Source organism: Erinaceus europaeus, chromosome 13 (assembly GCF_950295315.1).
Source record: "Erinaceus europaeus chromosome 13, mEriEur2.1, whole genome shotgun sequence".
In the NCBI taxonomy this organism is placed as follows: domain Eukaryota; kingdom Metazoa; phylum Chordata; class Mammalia; order Eulipotyphla; family Erinaceidae; genus Erinaceus; species Erinaceus europaeus.
Genome location: NC_080174.1, coordinates 66598010 through 66624914, shown reverse-complemented (window position 1 = coordinate 66624914; position 26905 = coordinate 66598010). Strand labels below are relative to the sequence as shown.

General features: G+C 39.6%; 1 protein-coding gene across 1 annotated transcript in view; it reads left to right on the top strand.

Annotated features, from left to right (window-relative positions):
• The window catches only part of RLF (RLF zinc finger), a 51668-nt gene extending 25074 nt beyond the window's left edge, over nt 1–26594 (top strand). Inside the window, exons 5-8 of the mRNA XM_007527077.2 lie at nt 2381–2583; nt 14959–15095; nt 17501–17642; nt 21749–26594. Of these exons, the coding sequence (XP_007527139.1) occupies nt 2381–2583; nt 14959–15095; nt 17501–17642; nt 21749–26365 (5099 nt within the window). The 3' untranslated portion in view covers nt 26366–26594. The remainder of the gene's footprint in view (nt 1–2380; nt 2584–14958; nt 15096–17500; nt 17643–21748) is intronic.
• Nucleotides 26595–26905: the final 311 nt, after the last annotated feature.

Here is a 26905-nt window from a genome sequence, read left to right as displayed (position 1 = left end):
TGCATTTACTCTGTGCCTGGCCCTGTGCTAAGTGCTTGTCTGCCCAACGGTATTTCATATATGCTTCATCTCTCCGAGGTGGATATTACTAACCTTTTATAGATGATGAAACTTGAAGGCTCAGAGAGCAGTAAACTTGTCAAAGCATCTCAGGGCTAATTTATATCAAGATTATATCAAGAGTCTGATTCAGCATCAGATTGGTCACTTCATAATTTAATATATGCTTTTTCTTTTTTAAACTAGAGCACTGATCAGCTCTGGTTTATGGTGGTATGGGGTATTGAACCTAGGATTTCAGAGCCTCGAGCATGAGAGTCTGTTTGCATAACCATTATACTATGCACCCCTGCCATAATTTGAGATCTTAATCTTTATATTAGTACTTTTTTTTTTAACTTAAAAGAAAAGCCAAGGCCTAACTGCTTCAGGCTGATCCCCCGCCTCCCCCCGCATTTTTATTCAGACAGAAAGAGAAAGGGGTTGGGTGGTGGCACACCTGATTGAGTGTACAAGTTACAGTGGCCAAGGACCCAGGTTCGAGCTCCAGTCCCCACTTGCAGGGGCAAAGCTTTGCCAAGTAGAGAAGCAGTGCTGCAGGTGACTCTCTGTCTCTCTTCCTCTCTATTTCTTTCTTCCTTTTAAATCTCTCTCTTTTTTTTTTTCCCTCCAGGGTTATTGCTGAGCTCGGTGTCTGCACCATGAATCCACAGCTCCTGGAGGCCATTTTTTTCCACCTTTTTTTGCTCTTGTTGTTGTAGCCTCGTGGTTATTATTATTGCCATTGTTGATGTTGTTTGTTGTTGGATAGGACAGAGAGAAATGGAGAGAGGAGGGGGAGAGAAAGAGAGACACCTGCAGACCTGCTTCACCACCTGTGAAGCGACTCCCCTGCAGGTGGAGAGCCGGGGGCTGGAACCGGGATCCTTACTCTGGTCCCTGCACTTTGCGCCACATGCGCTTAACCCACTGCGCCACCGCCCGACCCCCAAATCTCTCTTTCTATCCAATAAATAAGTAAAGGTAAAAAAAATAATAATAAAGAGGGAGAGATACTATAGGACAACAGCAGGAACATTTTCTCTGGTGCCATATTGCCTATGTTGTGGTGCCAGGACTAAATGGGACTATCTAACCAAAGTGACCTTGGCTGACTGCCACGGAGTTTGTTACCAGAACCCACTCAAAATGTACTCTCTTGATATAGAAAAAAATAAACTTTAAGTTTGTTGCTATCAGGTTGTTGAAAAATGTATGAAAGCAATAGTCCTAGTTTGTTCTGGGCTCAGTTTTTTTTTTTTTTTTTTTACATGAATCCACTGAGCCTGCCAGCATTAAATAAACACTGCTTCCTGCTTAATTGCTTTGATGTGTTGTGTCCCTTCTCTGTCTGAAAATCACACAACAAAGATATGTGCAAGTTTGAGAAACACTATCATTTTAACATTTATTTTTGAGAGATAGAAGCCAGAGGCTCATGCACTTAAGTCCTGCATACAATCTGAGTCACTGCCCAACCTCACTGTAGTTGAAACATCTAAAGGGTTGCTCACTCAATACAATGTAATGTTGCCATATGCCTGTTGACTATTAATTTGTAAATTGAGGGCTTGTCCAGAGCACTATTTGGAGCAGCATTTTCCAAAGTGTGTTCTGAACCAGGAACACACTGGTTTCCCCTGTACTTATAATACATATAAAAGGGTTCTCTGGTCAAATCAGTTTGGGGAACATTGGACTAAATAAAAATGAACAGTATTCTTTCTTATAGGACTGTTGAGAGATTTGACCAAGGAATCCTTTTTTTTCTAGGACTATCTCTCAGGTCTTTTGGTCGGTGGAACACACTTTGAGAAATGCCTGGTTTAGAGGGAAGAACACCACTGGCTTTGGAGTCCTTGGCAAGTTACCTAATTTCTCTGAATATAAAATTTTCTAACCTTAAACTGGGGATAATAATACTTGCCTTGGTGGTGGTGTAAAGAATAAATTAGAGGTATTACCTTCAGCTTAAAGCTCGATACCTCAGAAGTGTTCAGGTGGTGGTTAATATTGCATAGGCTCATTGCTTCTTATTCTTGCATATGTACATTTACTTCATTTCTTGGTTCTTTACTGTCCTTATCAGAAAGTAAGGGAAAATGTGATTGAATAATTTAATGAAGTGTTAGTAGTTTTAGTCAAAGGTTTGGCATTTAATTTAAACTTGACTTTTCACTCTCCTCTAGTAGATGATTATTGAGCCAGAATAGTTTTCTCAGTTATAGCAACTGAATTTTACTCACCAAAAGCAAAGGACAGAAGATACCAAGTTTAAATTTTTTAATCATGACACATGATGTAATATGCTATTAAAGTTTTATTTTTTCTTTTTTTCTAGTCAATAAATTAATTGCACAAGAAGGACCTTCTTTTCTACAAATGCGAATAAAACATTTGTTGAAATCTAATTGCATCCCCCAAGCTACTGCTCTATCAAAACTATGTGCAGAATCTAAGGAAATTTCAAATGTGTCATCTTTTCAGCAAGCCTATGTCACATGTTTGTGTTCCAATCTCCCTAATGAAGATGCTATTAAGGAGGTAAGTAACACAAATCACTGCTCCTGCCACTCATACTTAATCTGAGTCTAATAGATTTTAATAAATATGCCATGGCAGAATGAAAGTCAGGACTCTTTAGGTTGCTAAAAAGTACCATTTTAGTTGTATATTTAATTATTCAACAGATTTCATGTCAAGTTGTCTTATAGGTGGATTTGAAAAGTAAATTTTTAATATTTAAATGCATGTTTAACATGAAATATGATGTAAGAACAGATCGTTGATTTTTGTGTCTGGGTAATGGTTTGCTTTGAAATCTTGTAGTATGAAAGTTGCCTTTAATGAATTCATATTTGGGAAATGCAGATTGTGTTAATACTGACAGCAAGGTTAAATTAAAGAGAACGACACTTGACTTTAGCTTAAGTTACTTTATACATATACCTGTAAATACAGAAGTGTCTTTCAAAATCATAAACAGTTTTTTTTTTAAGGAAATTTTTTTTAAATTTTTTGTATTTATTTACTTATGTTCCCTTTTGTTGCCCTTGTTTTTTTATTGTTGTAGTTTTTATTCTTGTTATTTTTTTTTTGTAATTTTATTTATTTATCTTCCTTTTTGTTGCCCTTGTTGTCTTTTTATTGTTGTAGTTGATGTCGTCATCGTTGGATAGGACAGAGAGAAATGGAGAGAGGAGGGGAAGACAGAGAGGAGGAGAGAAAGACAGACACCTGCAGACCTGCTTCACCGCCTGTGAAGCGACTCCCCTGCAGGTGGGGAGCCGGGGGCTCGAACCGGGATCCTCATGCCGATCCTTGCGCTTAGTGCCACCTGCGCTTAACCCGCTGCGCTACCACCCGGCTCCCTATTCTTGTTATTAACATCATCGTAGCTGGATAGGACAGAGAGAAATGGAAAGAGGAGGGGGAAGAGAAAGATAGACACCTGCAGACCTGCTTCACTCTCTGTGAAGGGACTCCCCTGCAGGCGGGAAGCCGGGGCTCGAACCAGGATCTTTATGCTGGTCCTTGCGCTGTGCGCCATGTGCGCTTAACCTGCTGCGCTACCGCCAGACTCCCATAAACACAGTTTTTAATGACTGAGGACAAATTGGATACCGTGGGAAATAATAAAGTGAGCAAGTCATCCACCCCCCTTCTTTTGATGGAGGGAGGGAGACAAGGGGAGAGATGCCTGCCGCACAGCTCTGCTCTTCATGGAATGTCTCCCCTGTGGGTGGGAATTAGAGGTTTATATATTATATAATGTTTGTGCTCTGCCAGGTGAGCTACCACTCAGTCCTGATTGAGTCTTTTAAAAAGCAACTTTGTGGGCTGGGGAAATAACATAATGGTTATGCAAAAAGACTGACGTCTGAGGCTCTAATGTCCCAGGTTCAAACCCCCTCCTCCCACCGTAAACCAGAGCTAAGCAGTGAGTGCTCTGGTCTTTCTGTCCCGCCTCATTAAAATAAAAAATTTAAAAAGTAAATAATAAGATATCCTAGAGCTTTATTTATTTGTTTTTTGTTTTTTTTTTTTGCCAGAGCACTGCTCAGCTCTGGTTTTTGGTAGTGTTGTGGGTTGAACCTGGGATTTTGAAGACTTGGGTATGAAAGTCTTTTGCATAACCATTATATTGTCTCCCCAGTTCAAATAAACAATCTTTAAGCAACTTTTTAGTTAACCTTTTTCTTAAACCTGAATTATTGCCATGCAGATAAAAACGAGAGATTCCTAAGCAACTCTACATTTTCCCCTCTGCTGCTTTGTTTTTGATGTCACTTTTCCAAGGTCAGCTTTTTCATTCAGATAGGGAGAAGAGGGAGAGAAACCACAGCAATGGAGCTGCACCCTCACCTCGATGGTAGCACTCCCCCGTATGGTGCAGGACACAAACCTGGAGATCCAAAACATCTCATTCTGTGCTGTAGTCTTTTATTTATTTATTTATTTATTTATTTATTTATTTATTTATTTTTTATTAGATAGAGACAGAGAGAAATTATCAACGAGGGGGTCATAGAGAAGGAAAGAGATGGAAAGACACCTACAGCTCCACTTCATAACATTTGTAAAGCTTTCCCCCTGTACCTGGGGACCAGGGACTTGAACTGAGGTTCTTGTGCACCACGATGTATGTGCTTAGCCAGGTGTGCTACCGCCTGGCTCCTGCTGTAGTCATTTTTAAACTTAAGATATTCCAACTGTGAATATTCCTTCTACTCTCCAGATGTAACACTCCATCTTTCTGTTTCACTCTTTTAATATTTGAATGTCAACACCAATTATTCATTGGCATTTTCATTCGCATCCTCCTTGGGTACTCAGTTTCTTCTTTTCTATAGTTATATTATTATCACTCCCTATATACAACCCAAATTCTTCTAGCAACCTCTCCTTTCATTGTTCCAGTTTGACACACCCTCACTCACCCTACTCACTGCTGAACCACATAGGAGTATTGGGCAAGGTGAGAAGCTTCAGTGCTGTTGTGTCTGTCCCTCCCTACTCCTATCCCTACCCCAACCCTATCTCCACCTAGTCTGTCTCTGTCTGAAAGAAATCAGCCCACTGGTGAAACAAGTCCCAGATACAAAATACATACATACATACATACATACATACATACATACATACATACATTTATACAAAGTCTTCTGTTTTGCTCCTTTCAGCTACCACCACTTTTCTTTGCAGGCCTTTCACTGTGATTTGTTGAATGCTCTGGATTTACTATATAAAACGTTTGAACATGAGTGCTCTCTGACATAGCATTCACCTACCACCATATTCAGTTTACCACTGAATATGAAAAAAAAATCAGTGATTTTTTTTTTGTTTGTTTGTTTTAAACCAGATCACTACTCAGCCTTGGCTTATTGTGGTACAGGGGATTGAACCTGAGGCTTTGGAGTCTCAGTCATGAGAGTCTCTTTGCAAAACCATTATGCTATTGACCCCTGCCATTGAGGGCTGTTTTTTTTTTTCTTCTAATTCTTAAATTTGCTTTCCTTTCTTTCTTTCTTTCTTTCTTTCTTTCTTTCTTTCTTTCTTTCTTTCTTTCTTTCTTTCTTTTCTAGAGAAATTGAGAGGGGAGGATAGATAGGGAAAGAGAAACACCTGCAGATCTCCTTCACTGCTTGTAAAGCTTTCCCCTGCAGGTGAGGAGTGGGGGCTTGTACCTGGACCTTCCTGTTGGTAATATGTGCATTTAACTAGTTTCACCTTGCTCTTTCTCATCTCAGTGAATATTGTAGCACTCTAGGACTCTGCACTCAGTGATCTCATCTAAACATGTCTTTAAACTAGTTATATTCTGAACACACACACACATACATACACACACTCTTTTGGCATTATAAGGGCTTTCTACAAGTAGATTTTATTGCTCCTGGGTCAACTATAGTCTACATCAGTAGCTATCTCTCATGATACTTTACAACTCTCTCCAGTTAATTAATTTTTAACCAGAGCACTGTAAATTTCTGGATTAAACATGTAACTTAAGAGCTGCAGCATAAAATATTTTTGCATGATCATTATATTATCATGCTATCTCCCCTGCCCTTCTCCAGCTAATTTAGCTTGTGTGTGTGTGTGTTTTAACACATGAAGCATATTACTACAACAAGTTTTGCACTTGTTATTTTCTCTGCCTGGAATACCCTTCCACTAGATAATTTGAGTGATCCATTCCCTTACATGTTTGTCTTTTAGTATTGCCATATAGGAGAGGCCTTCTCTACCATCCCATCTTTAACAATACTCTATCCTCTGTCCTGTTTTCCTCTACTCTTCAGTAGATATCTGTTGCCAGTCTGTGTTTGGCCCCCTAATAATTCATTTGTCTTTTTTCTTTTTACCACCCCCCCCAATCTTTGCACCTGCACAATTCCGCTATCCCAGGTGGACTCTTTCTATTTTCCAGGTAGAGGGTGGGAGAGACCCCCCCCCTTGTGAGGTACCCCTATGTGGTGGTTAGGGGTTGAGCCTGAGTCCTTGCACATGGTAAAGTGTGCATTCTACCAGGTGAGCTATCTCCTGTTTCTTCTCACCCCCACCCCCATCTTTTGCCTTTTTTAATGGGTCCCCAATTAGCCCAGAGAGATAGGTCATCTGTGCAGTACCTGCCTCGCCATACACATAGTCCGGGTTCAAGCCCTCATGTGGTAATGGGGATGCACTGGTGCTGTGATACCTCTCACTTTCTGTCTAGTGAAAAAGTAGATGCAGGAGCAGTGCATTTGCATGTGTGAGAGGCCCTAGCTCTTTCAAGAAATAAATAAGTGGATACTTACCATTCTGTGGTCCCTTATCTACTTGTTTGTATTTGGCCACATAATAGGATCTTATAAGAAACTAGTTACAAATTTGAGGCAATTTAATGTTAAGAATGATAAGGAGGCAGTCGGGCTGTAGCGCAGTGGGTTAAGCGCAGGTGGCGCAAAGCACAAGGACCGGCATAAGGATCCTGGTTCGAACCCCAGCTCCCCACCTGCAGGGGAGTCGCTTCACAGGCGGTGAAGCAGGTCTGCAGGTGTCTGTCTTTCTCTCCTCCTCTCTGTCTTCCCCTCCTCTCTCCATTTCTCTCTGTCCTATCCAACAACGACAACAACAATAATAACTACAACAATAAAACAACAAGGGCAACAAAAGGGAATAAATAAATAAAATAAATATTTAAAAAAAAGAATGATAAGGAGATAAACTTTCCTCTAAGAATAGCTGCAATATTTTGTGTTTGATAAACATAATCAGAGTATGTCATTCGTAATGGTTATTTTTTTAACTTTTTTAAAAATATATTTATTTTTTGAGACAGAGATGTCTCTCTGTCTCTCTTCCTGTCTATCTCTCCCTTTCCTCTCAATTTCTGTCTGTATCAATAATAAATAAATGAAATTAAAATATTTTAAGAATTATTTTAAAAGGAACACAGTAGTTCTTACTTAGTGATGATTTCATTTGCAAGTTACAGCAGAGTTAAAGAGAGCCTTGAAAGTTTGCTTTGGAAAAGTACTAGTGAGTAGATAGAACTTACAGAGCATAAACCCTGTATGTGTTCTAAGGAACCACAGTCATCTGCCATCTGCTTCAGATAAACTAACTCAGAAGAGTCAAATTAACTTGAGCAACAGCTGGGAATAAAAGTACTTGTGTGTTGGCACCTGTGGGTGTCCCTAGAATCGGTGTGTGTAATGGGAAACCTCTGCCGGGGAAGACTTAACTAGATGCACACAATTATGATTAATTGACAGGCTGAGCTTGAAAGACAAAAGTCAGAACCCCCTGAAATGGTGGAATTCTGGGTTGTAAATGCTTAATTTAGAATTGAATGAGATGGCAGTGCTATTAATTTTACATCTTAAAATATTTTAAGGAGAGTTATAGACTTGTCTTTGATCTAGTACCTCCCAAGTGGATGTTTCCTATATTCATTCTTTTCAATTACTCAAAGAGGAAATTGTTTCAAAGGTTAAGTTTCCACACACAGCTTGAACAATAACAATGTTTTAAACATGAATTGATGCTGTTATTTTGAAAGGGGAAGGGAATGTTGTCAGGGTCCATTTCATTCTCTTCCCACCTCCATTTCATTCTTAATTATGGAATGAACTACATCTTCAGGATCTAATCTGGTTAGTAGGCATTGTAGCAGAGGCTTGTTTCTCCTCTTGATGTGGAGAAGAAAAGACAAACAGTGCTTAATTTACTCACCATTCTAACCCTTTGGGGAGTTGCCACAGTCACTAGGTGTAAATGATAAACAGAGCAAATACATTTAAACAGGACCCAGTGGGAATTAAGTCCGGAAGGGAGCAGAAGAAAAAGTAAACAAGAGCATTGAAATTCCAAGTGTGAGTTAAATAAGAACAAAAATTAAGATGGACCCTGAATAATAATTATAGATTGTATAATTCAAAATTAAAATTTGGTTCATTTTACCATTTGATCATAGTGGAATTCATACACTGAAGGACATTATAAAGAAATTGAGGGAGTTGGGCGGTAGTGCAGCAGGTTAAGCGCATGTGGCACAAAGTGCAAGGACCGCTGTAAGGATCCCGGTTTGAGCCCCCGGCTCCCCACCTACAGGGGAGTTGCTCCTCAGGCGGTGAAGCAGATCTGTAGTTGATCCCCCCCACCCCTGTCTTCCCCTCCTCTCGTCACTGATAATTGTGAAAGCTTTCTAGTTGCCTTTATTCTTGTTCTTAGAGCTCATTCTCTAGAATAGCCAAGGTTGTCTTTAAAAAGCAAATAAATACGGGGCCAGGTGGTAGTGTACCTGGTTGAACACACACTACAGTGTGCAAGCACCTGGGGTTCAAACCCCTGGTCCCCACCTCCAGGAGGAAAGTTTCGTGAGTGGTGAAGTAGAGCTGCAGGTGTCTCTCTGTCTCTTTTCCTTTCTGTGTCCCCCACCCATCTCAATTTATCTTTCTCTCTCAATCAAAGAAATTAAAAATAAATAAATGTCTATATGTGCATGTGTGTATGTGTTTAGTAATATGTTACTTTTGTTAACATGACTAGTGCATCCTGCTCAGTTCTGACTTACGGGATTGAACTCGCACCCTGAAGTATACAAGACACTGTCCCAGTGCATTGCGCTATCTCCTTGACCTGACCTTTTTCTTTTTAACATAAAATGTAGACATTGTGTTTTGAGATGATTTTTCAATTTCCCTATAGTTATAAGGATTAATAGATACATGGCTTTTAGTTATTGGACATTACTAGTGGACTCTTTTAGGCACTGAGGATATGCACAGATGAACAAAATATAAAACAGGAACAGCTGTTCACATTGTGCAACTTAGAAGAGAGGTTTAAACTGGAAATTCATCCTTGGAAGAGGACAAAGTCACATGCCCAAGACATCAGTCTTTGGTTCAATCCCTGACACTACCATAAACCAGAGCTGAGCAGTGCTTTGGTTATTTAAAAAAAAACCCAAAAAAAACAGAAGAAAAGAAACTGAAACTCAAGCAGTTTAAGTCTGTCAGCATTTGAAAGCAGAGAGTAGCTGGGATTAACTTTTTTAGAATTAAATTAACTAAAGCTTTCCCACAATCCATGAAGGCATTTTTATATGCCCCATTGCCTTCTCCCCAGCTGTACCATAACCTTGAAAACAGCTTCTGGAATAGTTATGAAAGCCAAAGTGGACAGAATGGATTTGGAATGCTACAAAATATATCCCCAGAGAATTGCTCCTGTTTGACCCATCTGGCACCTATCTGTAAAAGGCTTCATACTTAAGACTTGTCTGACTTAGAGCTTTGCCAAAAATTCTCTCTGGGGCTTTTGTCAGAAACTATCACTGGAAAATTGAGTTACTTTGTCGAAAGAACCATTGCAAATCAAGCTGGTGATACTGATCAAAAAATTATGAAGGGGCCGGTGGTGCCACACGTAGTTGAGTGCACATGTTACAGTGCACAAGGACTCATGTTCAGGGTCCCAGCCCCCACCCACGGGGAAAACTTTGAAGCAGGTCTGCAGGTGCCTCTCCTCTCTGTCCCCATACCTTCTTAGTTTATGACTGTCTCTATCCAATAAGTAAAGATAATAAAAAATTAGAAAAATAAATAAAATAAAACTTTAATAAAATAAAGTAAATTATGAAGACCATCCGGATGGTCCAGGAGGTGGCACAGTGGATAAAGTATTAGACTTCCAAGCATGACGTCCTAAGTTTGATCCCCGGCAGCACATGAGCCAGAGTGATGTCTGGTTCTTTCTTTCTCTCCTTCTATCTCTCTCATTAATAAGTTAAATCTTTAAAAGAAAAGAAAAGTGGTCTGGGAGGTAGATAAAGCACTGGATTCTCAACCTTAAGGTCTCAAGTTTAATCCTGGCAGCACATGTACCAGAGTGATGTGTGGATCTTTTTTTTTTTTTTCTTTTAATTTTATTTATTTTCCCTTTTTGTTGCCCTTGTGTGATGTGTGGTTCTTTCTCTCTCTGTGTGCCTATCTTTCTCATGAATAAATAAATTCTAAAAAAAAAAAAGAAAGCAAAAGAAAAACTGGAAGGGGCCAGGCACTGGCACACCTGATTAAGTGCACAGATTTACAGTGTACAAGGACCCCAGTTCAAGACCCTGGTCCCCACCTGCAGGGAGAAAGCTTCACGAGGGGTGAAGCAGGTCTGCAGGTATGTCTTTCCCTATCTCTCCCTCTCATTTTTAAAAAAGTAAAGAAAAGATGGAGGCTTGTTTTAGTTGAGTGCTCACGGGGATGAGCCCTTGGTACCACATGAGAGCTCCCTGGGTACTATGGTGTCTATCCATCCCTCTTATCTCTTTCCCACTATATCCTTATCTGAAACTAAAAAGGAGAAAGAATGAGTCCCCTGGGAATGCTTGGAATCATTCAAGGACTAAGCGCACATGGTGCATAGTACAAGGACCAGAGTAAAGATCCTGGTTCAAGCCCCCAGCTCCCCACCAGTAGGGGTGGTGGTGGTCACTTCACAAGTGGTGAAGCACGTCTGCAGGTGTTTATTTTTCTCTCCCCCTTTCTGTCTTCCCCTGCTCTCAATTTCTCTTTTTTATCCAACAACAAGAACAGCAGCAGCAGGAATAACAAGGGCAACAAAAATGGAAAAAATGGCCTCCAGGAGCAGTGGATTCGTAGTGCAGGCACCAAGCCCCGGCAATAACCCTGGAGGCAAAAAAAAAAAAGATTAAAAAAAGAATTATTAGGGTTATCGCCGGGATTCCATGCCTGTACAACTTCACTTGCTCCTGCTGGTATTTATTTATTTATTTATTTTCCATTCCTCTAGATAGAGGCTGAGGGGTAGAAAGAGAAAAGGAGATAAACTGTAGCACCGCCTCACCGTCTGTGAAGCTTCTGTTGCAGATGCTTCCATTTGGTGGTCTGGAAATTAAACCCAGGTCCTTATGCATGAATAGTGTGTAAGCTACCAGGTATTGAACTTGAGAGTTCACACATGCAGCCTGCACCACGAATCCACTGCTCCTGGCAGTGCTTTTTTCCTTTTTTGTTGCCCTTGTTTTTATCGTTGTTGTGGTTATTATTGTTGGATAGGACAGAGAGAAACGGAGAGAGGAGGGGAAGACAGGGGGAGAGAAAGATAGACACCTGCAGACCTGCTTCACCACTTGTGAAGCTGACTCCCCTGCAGGTGGGGGGCTGGGGGCTCAAACCGGGATCCTTATGCCGGTCCTTGCTCTTTGAATCATACGTGCTTAACCCGCTGTGCTACCACCCGGCCCCTGTAACAATTCTTTAAAATAAGTAACTGGACATGAAATTTCTATAGAAGACCGAAGCCTCAGATATATTCCTAGAACTCTGGAAGGTAATATGCATGTGCAGGGATGTGACCCAGTCACAGAATGGCCTGAGACATACCTAATCCTTCAGGTCTTGTTTGCCTTGTGTACACAAGTTGGAACTGAAGGGCCATTTCTTTATAGGGCACATTCACTTAAATTGGGACAATCTAAACTTGATTTACTTTAATATGAGAGAGAAGGATCAAGAGCATTGCTCAGCTATGGCCTATGGTGGCAGCTGCTACCTCTGGGGCCTCTAGCATGTAAATGTAAATCGTGTGCCCATAACTTGTTATGCTGTTTCCCCAGAAGTTAGAGCAGTCAGATAAGAACAATGTAGATATAACAGCGCACCTGGGGCCGGGTGCTGGTGAACCTGGTTGAGCGCACATGTTATGACGTGCAAGGACCCAGGTTTGAAGCCTCGGTCCCCACCTGCAGGGTAAAGCTTTGTGAGTGGCGAAGCAGGTCTGCAGGTAGCTCTCTGTCTCTGTCACTCACTATCTCCTCTTTTCCTCTTGATTTCTGGCTGTATCCTATAAATAAAGATACTTTAAAAAATTTTTTAAATAAATAAAAACAGCACACCCTTTTTTTAATGGGAGGAAATTGGAATGCCTAAGAAAGCCCACAAAGAAAGGGAGAATGTGTAAAATTCCATATAGACAGCAAACCCTAAAGGAAGACTTAACACCCCCCCCCCCCCCCCCCCCGGTTCTCCACCTTATAATGAAGTCATGTTATTGTAGGACCTGCTGTTTTTAAATGTCAAGTAATGTCCCCTTAAAAAAATGATGCAACAGAGGAAATAGCTTGACTTGTAGAACATTAAACCATAATGCCTGAGGTTCCCCAGTCTGATCCCTAGCACCACAGACACTAGAAGGGGTGCTTGGACTTGTCTCTGTTTCTCTCCCCTCTGCCTCAGGTTAAAATTACTCACATAGATAATAATTAAAAATCAATCTTTTAAAAATAGGGCAGTATGTCAGATTTACTGGATGATGTATAACATTCGGAGAAAAATGAGATGATACTTAAGCAGTTGGCAGAGAGTAGACCAGTACAGGAGACCATTCCCCAACCTCCATTTTGTTACCCTTGTTATTGTCTTTGTTGTTATTACTGTTGTTGTTGGTTAGGACAGAGAAATGGAGAGAGGAGGGGCAGACAGAGGAGGGAAAAGAAAGATAGACGCCTGTAGACCTGCTTCCCCTGCAGTTGGGGAGCTGGGTCTCGAACCAGGATCCTTAACCAGTCCCTGCACTTTGTGCCATGTGCGCTTAACCCACTGTGTTACCACCTGACCCCTGGAAATTTTCATTCTTATGCATGCAGTAGAAATATTTCCAGCCTTACTAATCTTAGAGTTATCATGTTGAAAAAATCAAATAAAGGAATAGAGTGCTTAGCTCACCAGGTAAGGCATACTCCACAGTGTTTCTTAATAATGTGGCCACATAGTGCAAAGCTCAAGGATCCCAGGTTCCAGCCCCCAGCTCCCTACCTGCGGGGGGTGGGTTGGGGTTGGGGGGGCCACTTCACAAGTGGGGAAACAGGTCTGCAGGTGTCTGTCTTTCTCTCCCCCTCTCTGGCTTCCTCTCCTCTCATTTCTCTCTGTCTTATCCAACAACAGCAATAACAATGGAAAAAAGATGGCCTCCAGGAAGAGTAGATTTGTAGTGCAGGCTCTGAGTCCCAGCAATAGCCCTGGAGGCAAAATAATAATAATAATAATAATATCAACAATATCAACAACAAAAAGTTTTAGAAATGCCGATTGTAAGGCTGGGTAGGCACACATTACTATGTCCCCACCTGCAGTGGGAAAGTTCACAAGCGGTGGAACAGTGCTGCAGGTGGGTGTCTCCCTCCCTCTCTGTTTCTGTCTCCATTAAGAGGAGAAGAGAAAATATCCGCCAGGGGTGGTAGTCACCATGTTGTCACTATACCCCAATAATAATCCTCATGGGGGAAAAGAAAGCTATGTGTCGTTTCTTAGTGTGGGGATGTTATATTACTGTCAGCATCAATTGTGGAATTCTTGGGTTTTGACAGAAATTTTATTAATGTGGCCTGCTGGACCCTGCTGTTTTCACCTGCTATGGAATAATTTAACTTTGGTCTTTCAATCTTTGTAACTCCTCTTCTTCCCCCCCCCCCCCCACTTTGCACCTTTATTATTTCTCCACTTCTGTGGGCACACACTCTCACCTGCCTTTTTTTTTTAAGATGAGGGAGAGTGAACATATTAAGACTGAGAAGTGATAAAATAAATAGAGCATGTATATCTTAACATTGTACAAGGAAATTCTTGGAGACTCAATTGGTGTTTATTTGTTTAAGATCACTATAAATATGTTGTAAATGAAAATGTTATATAAATCTCACTTTGCATTATATTATAAAATGATATATTAATATACCATTTATATTTAAATCTGTTTCTAAAATGGCCTTATTTAACTCTTCTGGAATAAGGATAGGCCTTTTATTTCCTCTCTGTAAGTAAAGTAGATAACATTGAAAAAGAAAGTAAATAGCAACAGAAAGATGAGAGTAAAGTGAAAATAGCTTGAGTTTTTTTTTTTATTTTATTATCTTTATTTATTTATTGAATAGAGACAGAAATCAAGAGGGGAAGGGTGGGTGAGAGACAGAGAGACACCTACAGCACTGCTTTACCACTTGTGAAGCTTTTCCTCTGCAGGTGGGGACCGGGGCCTCAAACCTGGGTCCTTTGGCATTGTAACATGTCTGCTCAACTAGGTGCGCCACCACCCAGCCCCTAGCTTGAGGTTTATTGTGCATCATCTGACTGATGTGAATATGGTAGTAGTGCTCATAGGTAATTTTTAAAAGCTACAGAAATGTTCTCTGTATTGCAGCTGAAGTGGAGTGTCTTTCAACACCCATCCTCTTTTCTGTTTAGTATCGAAGTATTTCTGAGCATTTAACCATTACTTATAGAAGACACTTGTTCACTCAAATCAAATTCTTGCCTCATCATCAAAAGTAGAAAATACATAGTTTCATGTTATTAACAAAATTTACAAAAAAGTCACCATTTTCTTTTTGACTTAGTCATCTCTTTTTGGTAGATTTCAAAGGTTGACTGCAAGGAAATACTAGACCTCATATGTAATCTGGAATCTGAGGGTCAGGACAACACAGCATTTGTTCTTTGTACCACTTACCTTACTCAGCAGCTCCAAACTGCAAGTGTATATTGTTCTTGGTAAGTATATTCTATTTTATGTCCCTTATTTGTTAGAACATGTATAGCATTTATGGTTTATGTAGAACAGTAGTTTGTTTGAACTTTAACTATTGGCAAAATCAATGGTGATATATGACTAACAACTTACTTTTAATTAAAACTAAGGGGCCAGGCAGTGGTGCCACTGGTTAAACACTCAAATTACAGTGTTCAAGGACACTGGTTCAAGCCCCTGCTCCCTACCCTCAGGGATAAAGTTTCACAAGTGGTAAAGTAGGGCTGCAGGTGTCTCCTCCCTCTCTCTCTCTCTCTCTCCCCCTCTCTCTCTCCCTCTCTCTCTCTTTCTCTCTCTCTCATAAATGCAGCCAGAAATCTAGAGGGAAGGGGGTGATAAAGAGGAAGAGAGACAGAAAAACACCTGCAGTCCTGTTTCACCACTCACAAAGCTTTCCCCCTGCAGGTGGGATGTCTCTCCTATACCCCCTCTCCTCCGAATTTCTTTCTGTCTCTCCAATAATGAATAAATAAATATCAACAAAAAGATTTAAAAATACTAATGTTTAATCTTTTTAAGAGTCCACAAGTAAAAGGTACAAAATTTGAGATCTTAATTATTGCATAGAAGAATATAATTAGAACTGAGCTTCATGGCCAGGGTTTTTATTTGCTTTTTACTTATTTATTTCTAACTCGTGGAACATTGTTATATTTATTTGTAACTTGTGGACCATTCTTGGCACAGAGCCAGAATTTTAACATTATGAATATTTTGTTAGGAAACCCCTTTCTCAGAAAAAAGGTGATAGAAATGGGTCGGGGTAGATAGTATAATGGTTATGCAAAGAGACTCTCATGTCTGAGGCTGTGAAGTCCCAGATTCAATCCGCTGCACCACCAAAAGCCAGAGCTATGCAGTGCTCTGGCATATCTCTCTGTGTCTTTCTCTCTCTGCATCTCTCTTAAAAAATAAAATAAAAAACAAATACTTAAAAAAAAATCTTAAGTGATAGAAGTAAAAATAGGAAGTCGGGCGGTATCGCAGGGAGTTAAGCACAGGTGGCTCAAAGCGCAAGGACCGGCGTAAGGGTCCTAGTTCGAGACCATGGCTCCCTACCTGTAGGGGAGTCACTTCACAGGTGGTGAAGCAGGTCTGCATGTGTGTATCTTTCTCTCCCCCTCTCTGTCTTCCCCTCCTCTCTACGTATCCTTTCACATAGTCCTATGTGCACTTAACTGGATGTGGCACCTCCTAGCCACGATAATTAAGTTTTAGATAACTAGACATGAAAGAGATTTTTATTGAAGATTTTAGCCTTAAACAAATGTCCTAGAAAATAAACCCCAATTTGTTAACTGTAGTCATACAATTCTTCTAATACTACTGATAAAACATTCTTATGACCGTAACTTGTAAAAATGTTTGCCCCCCCCTTTTTTTTTTTTTGTCTCAGCCATCATTAACCCTTTTGTGGATGTTAGTGGTTCTCAAATTAATGCTGTTCCTCTGCAGCAGGAAGGGATTAACTAGGATTTCCATTTAGTTGGCATCTTGAGTAGTTATGAGTAAAGGAAACTCCTAAGCCATTTCACACTTTGTGAAAAGTAAGCTTCATCGAAGCAATTAAAAAATGAGCTGCTTCACCACAAATGAAGTTTTCTCCCTGCAGGTGGGGACCAGGGGTCCTTGCACACTGTTAACACATGCACTCAACTAGTTGTGCCACCACCCGGCCCCAATACACTCAATCTTAATGACTATTCTAACTCCCATTTTGCCACTACTCCCTTAAAAATTGCCTTATGCAAAAAGATTTCATGCCTGATGCTCCAGAGTCCCAGATTCATTCCTGACACCACCGTAAACCAGAGCTGGGGAGTGCTATGGTCTCTCTGTATCTATCTCTCAGTGTCTCTTTCTCTCTGATTAAAATAAAATATATCTTACAACAACAAGGGCAACAGTAATGGGGAGAAATGGTCTCCGGGAGCAGTGGATTCGTAGTGCAGGGACTGAGCCCCAGCGATATGTATATGTGTGTGTATATATCTTAGAGAGAGAAGTAAGAGGTGTGAACTCTGGACTTTCAAGCATGAGGTCCTGGTTTTGATTTCCAGAATTGGATGTGCCAGAGTGATGCTCTGGTTCTCTCTCATTAAAAAAAGAAAAGAAAGAAAAACATTATTTTAAAGAAGTGTGGGAATTTTCAAGAAGGACTGTTTATAATTTTGCCAATTTGGAAAGTAATGCTAAGAAACGTAGACACTTTTTTCTCCTAATTTGTTTGCTGTCAAAATTTTCACACACACACACACACACACACACACCCCACCCCACACACAAAAAAATCTGGTAGGGAAGTAGGTAGCAGAAACCCACTTTGTTTTAAATATTTCTCTGTGACATTTTCTTTTCCTTTTAATAGGGAACTAACTCTCTTTTGGAGTAAACTGCAAAGAAGAATCGATCCTTCTTTAGACACTTTTTTGGAGCGTTGCCGTCAGTTTGGTGTCATAGCTAAAACACAGCAGCATTTATTTTGCCTGATTAGAGTTATACAGACTGAAGTGAGTAATTTTTTTTTTTTATTAACACTAATTATCCTGGAGGGAAAACCTAACACATTCTTTTAAATAAGGGAAAATATGAATTAATGGGGTTTAGAAAATTGAGGAATTTGCAATATCTAGCTATTACTGCCTGTTAACTTCCTTGGAAATTAGCTGAAAATTAATGATTTGAAATGACTGACCATTGAAGGAGGGGCAGATTATGTTTCTCAGTAATCACTTCAGTCACTCTACTTTTCTAATAATAAATGTTCTGTATTTTGTGCAAGCATGCTTGTTTGGAAGTTAAAATAGCTATATGTCTGGAAAATGTAAATGTATTTTTTTTTCTATACTGGGAGGATTAATGGTTTACAGTAAAATATAGTAGTTTATACAAAACATTTCTCAGTTTTCCACATAACAATTCAACCCCCACTAGACCCTCCTCTGCCATCATGTTCTGAATCCTCCTCTTCCACCCCAGAGTCTTTTACTTTGGTGCAATATACCAACTGCAGTCCAAGTTCTGCTTTGTGTTTTCCCTTCTGCTCTTATTTTTCAACTTCTGCCTATGCGTGAAATTATCTCATATTCATCCTTCTGTTTCTGATTTATCTCACGTAACATGATTCCTTCAAACCATCCAAGATGGGGTGGAAAAGGTGAAATCACCATTTTTAATAGCTGAATAGTACTCCACTATATATAGACCACAGTGTATTCAGCCACTCATCTGTTGTTGGTCACCTGGGTTGCTTCCAGGTTTTGTCTATTAAAAATTGTGCTGCTATGAACATAGGTATACACAAATCTTTTTGGATGGGTGTGTTGGGGTCCTTAGGATATATCCCCAGGAGAAGAATTGAAAGGTCATAGGGAAGGTTTACTTTTAGCCTTCTGAGTGATCTCCAGACTGCTCTCCACAGGGGTTGGACCAATTTACATTCCCACCAGCAGTGCAAGAGGGTTCCTATGTCCCCACAACCCCCCCCCCCCAGCATTTGTTGCTGCTACCTTTTTTGATGTATGACATTCTCACAAGAGTGAAGTAGTATCTCAGTCTTTATTTGCATTTCTCTGACAATGAGTTGCAGCATTTTTTTCATGTGTTTGTTGGCCTTTTGTATCTCTTCTTTGGTGAATATTCTGTTCACATCTTCTCCCCATTTTTGGATTAGATTATTTGTTTTTGTCTTTCTGTTACTGAGTTTGGTGAGCTCTTTATATACTTTGGTTATCAGCCTCTTGTCTAATGTTTGACATGTAAAGATTTTCTCCCATTCTGTAAACACTCTGTTTGGTTGGTGACTTCTTTCTTTCTTTCCTTTCTTTCTTTCCTTTTTTTTTTTTTTTTTCTTTTTAAAGATTTTATGAGAGAGAAAGAACCAGACATCACTCTGGTACATCTGCTGCTGGGGATCGAACTCAGGACCTCATGCTTGAGTGTCCAATGTTTTATCTACTGTGCCACCTCCCAGACCACACGGTTGGTAGTTTCTTTTGCTCTCCAGAAGGTTGCTTTTTTTGCCTCCAGGATTATCACGGAGACTAGGTGTCTGCACTACTGCTCTTGGAAGCCATTTTTCTTGCCCTTGTTATTGTTATTTTTGTTGTTGTATAGGACAGAGAGAAATCGAGATATGAGGGGAAGAGAAAGATTGACACTTGCAGACCTGCTTTAGCGATTGTGAAGCGGACACACACACACACACACACACACACACATACACATATCCGGGGGCTTGAACCAGGATCCTTACAGTGGCTCTTGTGCTTCACGCCATGTGTGCTTAACCTGCTATACTACTGCCTGGCCCCCTGGAGGTTTTTTTTTTTTTTTTTTAAATTTTTTTATATTTATTTATTTTCCCTTTTGTTGCCCTTGTTTTTTATTGTTGTAGTTAATATTCTTTTATTGTTGTGGTTAATATTCTTATTGATGTCATTGTTGTTAGAAGGACAGAGAGAAATGGAGAGAGGGGGGGAGAGAAAGATAGACACCTATAGACCTGTTTCAGTGCCTGTGAAGCGACTCCTCTGCAGGTGGGGAGTCGGGGGCTGGAACCGGGATCCTTACCACAGCCCTTGTGCTTGCGCCACGTGTGCTTAACCCACTGCGCTACTGCCCGACTCCCTGCCCGTAAGGTTTTTAATTTGAGGTAGTCCCACTGGTTCATTTTTGTTTTAGTCTTCTTTGTAACTGGATTCATATCATTGAAGATACCTTTAAATTTTAGATGGAAAAGAGTTCCCCTAAGTATTTGATAAATGTAAATGTATTTTTAAACATTTTTCTTAGTGTTTTAATAATGATTGACAAGATTATAAAAGCATAGGGAAGTTGTTCCACACCACTCCCACCACCAAAGTTGTGTGCCCCCACCCCCACCAGCAGTAACCACCATAATTCTTACAAAGTCTCAGAGATGGTTTGACTATTTTTTTTAAGTCCACATATTTCAATTCCCTATGTTCCACATAGGAGTAAACTACCCACTAGTTGCCTTTCACTTCCTTACTTACTTGCTAAGTAAGCTGTTGCCTTTACACTTCCTTCCTTGCTTAGCCTAATACTCCTTGTTCCATCTGCTTTTGCCCTGAAGGACACAATATCATCTTTAAGAAATTAATTGCAGGGTAGTACTCCATTAGTACATATGCCATAACTTCTTCATCCAGTTATCTGTTGATGAGCATTTAGGCTGCTTCTATTTATTTGCTATTGTGAATAATGCCACTATGAACATAGGGGTGCACGTGTTCCTTCAAATCTGTGTTTTTATGTCCTTTGGATATATGCATGAGAGTGGTATGGCTGGGTCATACAAGCTTCTCTTTTTATTTGTTTGAAGACTCTCCATCCTGTTTTCCATTGGAACTTAACCAGTTTGCATTTTCAAGTGTACCAGACAGAGTTACTTTTGCTCCACATCCTCAACAATATTTGTCATTTCTTGATTTTTGATGTGAGTCATTCCCACAAGTATGAGATGGTATCTCATTGTGGATTTTACTTACATTTTTTTAATGGTAAATGGAGCATTTCTTCATGTCTGTGGGTCATATGTATCTCTTAGAAAACAAACCTTTTGTTGTTGTTGTTGAACTGTATGAATTCTTTAGATGTTTTTATATTAATACTTTGTCAGAAGTGTGATGTGCCAATATGTTCTCCAAGTTGCTGGGTTGCCTATTTATCTTTGTAAAGTTTTCTTCCAGTTATAGAAGCTTTTTAATTTGATGCAGTCCCATTTATTTAATACTGTTTTAGGTTCACTTGCCCATAGAGTTGAGTCTTTGGATACATTCTTGATGTTAAGGTTCTAGAGTATTTCACCAATGTTTAGTGTGTATGTGTCTGCTTTCCTATATTTTATAATTTCAAAGCTAATATCCAGGTCTTTGATTCATCTTGAGTTAATTTTGGTGTAATCTTTTACATGGTAAGATAAGAAAGATGTAGGGAATAGTTATGCACAAAGACTTCACTGCTTAAGGCCCTAAGATTCCAGATTCAATCCCCTGTACCACCAGAAGCTAGACCTGGGCAGATCTCTGCTTAAAATAAAAAGAAAGAGGGAGTCGGGCAGTAGCGCAAGGATCCCAGTTTGAGCCCCCAGCTCCCCACCTGCAGGGGCGTCACTTTTACAAGTGGTGAAGCAGGTCTATCTTTCTCTCCCCCTTTCTATCTATCTCCCCTCCTGTCTCCATTTCTCTCTGTCCTATCCAACAGTGAGGACATTGAGAACAACAACAATAAAACAAGGGCAACTAAAGGGAATAAATAAATAAAAAGAAAGAGGAAAGAAGAAGGAAGGAGAGAGAGGCAAGCCTAAATATAACTTTTAGGAAAAACAGTTTAAAATTTAAGAACTCAGTATTTTGAGACATTTATATGTGTCTGTCAAATAATTTTTTATTTATTTATTTTTACCCTAGCGCTGCTCAACTCTACCTTATGGTGGTGCTGAGGATTCAACCTGGGACTTTTGATGCCTCTTGCATGAAAGTCTTTTTGTATAATCATTGTATCCCAGCCTAAAATAAGTATTTATCTTATTAGTGAACAATATGTAATATTTCCATAATATAAAAAAGTAACTTTCACTGTCTTCTTACAGGCACAAGAATCGGGTCTTGGTGTGTCAGTTTTGCTATGTGTCAGAGCTCTTCAACTCAGATCAAGTGAGGATGAAGAAATGAAGGCATCAGTTTGTAAAACAATTGCTTGTCTTTTACCAGAAGATTTAGAAGTTAGACGAGCCTGCCAGCTTACTGAATTCTTAATTGAACCCACTTTGGATGGATTTAATATGTTGGAAGAGCTCTATTTGCAACCAGATCAGAAATTTGATGAAGAAAATGCACCAGTTCCAAATTCTCTTCGATGTGAGCTCTTACTAGCTTTAAAAGCCCACTGGCCTTTTGACCCTGAATTTTGGGACTGGAAAACTTTAAAACGACATTGCCACCAACTCCTAGGACAAGCAGCTTCAGATTCTGATGATGATCTAAGTGGTTATGAAATGTCTATTAATGATACAGATGTTTTAGAGTCATTTCTCAGTGACTATGAAGAAGGTAAAGAAGATAAGCAATATCAAAGAAAAGATTTGACAGATCAGCATAAAGAGAAAAGAGACAAAAAACCCACTGGTTCTTCTGAAAGATACCAGAGGTGGCTTCAGTATAAGTTTTTCTGTTTGTTATGTAAACGAGAATGTATAGAGGCCAGGATTCTTCATCATTCTAAGATGCATATGGAAGATGGAATTTACACCTGTCCGGTTTGTATTAAAAAGTTCAAGAGGAAAGAAATATTTGTTCCTCATGTAATGGAACATGTTAAAATGCCACCAAGTAGAAACCACCGCTCCAGAAGGAAATTACTGTTGAAAGGCTCTCAAAAGGGATTTTATCCCAAGAGCCCCTCTTCGGGTCTGGAGCAAAACCAGTCATTGAATGAACAAGCCAAAGGAGAGTCTCATGACTATGTCACATTCAGTAAGTTAGAAGATTGTCACCTGCAAGACAGAGATTTATACCCATGTCCTGGCACTGACTGTTCCCGTGTATTTAAGCAATTTAAATACTTAAGTGTGCATCTTAAAGCTGAACACCAAAATAATGACGAAAATGCCAAGCACTACTTGGACATGAAAAATAGAAGAGAAAAGTGTACTTACTGTCGACGCCATTTCATGTCTGCGTTTCACCTTAGGGAGCATGAACAAGTGCATTGTGGACCTCAGCCTTATATGTGTGTGTCTATAGATTGCTATGCTAGGTTTGGATCAGTGAATGAACTACTTAACCATAAACAGAAACACGATGATCTACGTTATAAATGTGAACTGAATGGCTGTAATATTGTTTTCAGTGACTTGGGACAGCTTTACCACCATGAAGCACAACACTTTAGGGATGCATCTTACACATGCAATTTTGTTGGCTGTAAAAAGTTCTATTATTCCAAAATTGAATACCAGAAACACCTCTCAATGCATAATGTTGAAAGCTCAAATGTAGATGTGAAGAAAGTGAAACTGGAGCCTACAGCAAGTGAAAAACAAGATTGTGTTGATCAATCCCACCTACTTGATAAATCACATATATCTGAGGATTTTATTTTCTGTGCTGGACCAGCTAGTTCTCAAATAGTAACTCCAGAAAACCTGAAAGAAAACAGTGACAGTAATTCTAGTGATCAACTAAGTCATAGCTCTTCAGCTTCCATTAATGGAGAGTTAATTGACCCACTAGATCACTCTGAAGCCATGCAAGACATATTATTATCTCATGAGAAAGTCTTTGTACCCTCCAGTTTAAAAGAAAAACGTTCCAATGTGGCAGTTTGTTTTGATGGGACGAAGTTTACCTGCGGTTTTGATGGCTGTGGTTCCACATACAAAAATGCAAGAGAGATGGAGAAGCATTTACGGAAAGTTCATCCGTATCATTGTAAACCCAAAAAGATAAAGACAAAAGATCTCTTTCCCTCTTTGGGTAGTGAACATAATCAAACTGTTGAAAAGTCTGATGGAGAACATAAACCCAACTCAGATACAAACAGTGACTCCCTGGATGAAGGTCTAGATCAACATACTCCTACTAAATGTAAACGAGAACATCAAGGTTATTCAGGAGCTTCCATTTGCTCTTCTAAAAGGCCATGTACAGAGGATACCATGTTAGAACTTCTGTTACGCTTGAAACATTTAAGCTTGAAAAACTCAATGACACATGGATCTTTCTCAGGGTCATTGCCAGGATACCCATCCAGTGGTGCTAAGTCTCTTCACTCTCTCTCAGACCTTAATTTTCAGAATCACGAGGAAAACATGCCAAGTCAGTACCTTGCACAGTTGGCAGCTAAACCTTTTTTCTGTGAGCTTCAAGGATGCAAATACGAATTTGTGACTAGAGAAGCATTGTTAATGCATTATGTTAGAAAACATAATTATTCAAAAGAAAAGGTCCTTCAGTTGTCCATGTTTCAACATCGGTATTCCCCATTCCAGTGTCACATTTGCCAAAGGTCATTTACGAGAAAAACACACCTTAGGATTCATTATAAAAATAAACATCAAATTGGTAGTGACAGAGCAACTCACAAACTATTAGATAATGAAAAATGTGATCATGACGGCCCATGCTCAGTAGATAGGTTAAAAGATGACTGTTCAGCAGAACTTGGAGGTGACCCCAGCAGTAACTCCGAAAAGGTGCATTGTCATTCTAAAAAAGACGAATGCAGTTCAGAAACAGATTTAGAGTCATCTTGTGAAGAAACAGAAAGTAAAACTTCAGACATTTCATCACCAATGGGCAGCCATAGAGAAGAGCTGGAAGGGAAAGAAGGGAGAGGTAGCAGGAGAACTGTTGCTAAAGGCAATATGTGCTATATTTTGAATAAATACCACAAACCATTCCATTGTATCCATAAAACTTGCAACTCATCTTTCACAAATCTAAAAGGTTTGATTCGTCATTATAGAACTGTACATCAATATAACAAAGAACAGTTATGTTTAGAGAAAGACAAAGCAAGAACCAAACGGGAACTTGTCAAATGTAAAAAGATATTTGCTTGCAAATATAAGGAATGTAATAAGCGCTTCCTGTGTTCTAAAGCTCTTGCAAAGCACTGTAGTGACTCTCATAACCTAGATCACATTGAAGAGCCTAAAGTGCTTTCTGAAGCTGAGTCTGCAGCAAGATTTTCCTGTAACCAGCCTCAGTGCCCTGCTGTTTTTTATACATTCAGCAAGTTGAAGCACCACTTGATGGAACAGCATAATATTGAAGGGGAAATACATTCAGATTATGAAATTCATTGTGAGCTTAATGGCTGTGGCCAGATTTTCACCCACCGAAGTAATTACTCTCAACATGTATATTATCGACATAAGGACTATTACGATGATCTGTTCAGAAGCCAGAAAGTAGCAAATGAAAGGCTGCTAAGAAGTGAAAAAGTGTGTGAAACAACTCACACATTGGGACATGAACACCAGACTACCAGGAGGTCCTTTAATGCTAAGGGTAAAAAGTGTGGCTCTATCAAAGACAAAAAGGCTCCAATTAGTTTTAAAACAAGAGCTGAAGCCCTCCACATGTGTGTGGAGCATTCTGAGCACACTCAGTACCCCTGCATGGTCCAAGGATGCTTATCTGTGGTGAAGTTGGAGAGCAGCATAGTGCGGCATTACAAACGCACCCATCAGATGAGTAGTGCCTATTTAGAGCAACAGATGGAAAATCTTGTTGTTTGTGTTAAATATGGTACCAAGATTAAGGAGGAGCCCCCTTCTGAAGTGGAGCCCTACATAAAGAAAGAAGAGGATGGAAGCTGTGAATTGGAGCAAACAAATCACAGCCATTCCCCAGGTGACTGCAGACCTGTCCAGAACATGGATTCTTCCCATTCGAGTGACAGGAATGGAGTACAGAAAGGATGTACAGAAAAATCATTATTTGATGCAGAGACTCTGCTCTACAGAGGAACTTTGAAATGTAATCATAGTTCAGAAACCACTGCTTTGGAACAATGTAATATAGTTCAGCCACCTCCTTGTAAAATAGAAAATTCCATACCTAATCCTGATGGAACTGAAAGTGAGAATTACTTCACAAGTTTTCAGCTGCCTTTACCAAGAATCAAAGACTCAGAAACTGGGCAGCAAATTTCAGGGCAGGAAAACACTGTAAAAAAACCCACCCTTCTCCCAAAAGATAATAATAGGAAGCATCCACAGCCCAGGTCATTTGATTTGAAGGCTTATAAACCTATGGGATTTGAATCTTCTTTCCTGAAATTTATTCAGGAAAGTGAAGAGAAAGATGATGATTTTGATGATTGGGAGCCTTCAGAGCACTTACCATTAAATAATTCTTCACAACCCAGTAATGACTTAACAGGGAGTGTGATAGTAAGTGATATGGTAAATAACAGTGACCCTGAAACTGACATACCTCATTCTTCCAATGACTCAGCAATTCATGAGAACCTGACTGCAATCCAACCTTTAATAGTAGCTGAGACAACAACAGTTCCTTCCTTGGAAAACCTAAGGGTTGTATTGGACAAAGCTTTAACAGACTGTGGAGAGCTTGCCTTAAAACAGCTTCATTATCTTCGGCCAGTGGTTGTCCTTGAAAGATCTAAATTTTCCACACCAATTTTAGATTTGTTTCCAACAAAAAAGACAGATGAACTTTGTGTAGGAAGTTCATAAATAGTAATTTTGTTTCAGAAACAGACTGGCTCCAACACTGCAACATGGGGACAATTGCCAACTCGAACAAAGGCTGAGAACCAGCCATACCATTTTTTAGGGTAGAATATAGGCTGTGTATTTACATGAATGTACAATATCTCTTGACAGCAGTATTGGCTGAGTCCATTAGCTCTCCAGTTGGCTTATTGATTGGTTTTTGTTTATTAAAAAAAAAAAAAGAAAGAAATGGAACTGTACTCTTGTTTGGTGCTAATTAATACATCAAAATATATCGGGGCTTCCTTTTTTCAAATTAAGTGTGCATGATTGTATATGGAACAAATACTAAAATCCCAGGGTGGGAGGGCTAGGGAAAGGAATATGGAGTTCTTACTTGACTTGAATGTGCACCTGAGGGTGCTTTGTGTAATATATTGTACACTACAGCATCTTATATTTTTTTGAGTTGAGTTTCAATAAATTACAATTTTTCACCCATTTCTTGTTTACTCATAGTAAGTTTTCATGCCACATGTAACCTGGATTGCACATCATTAT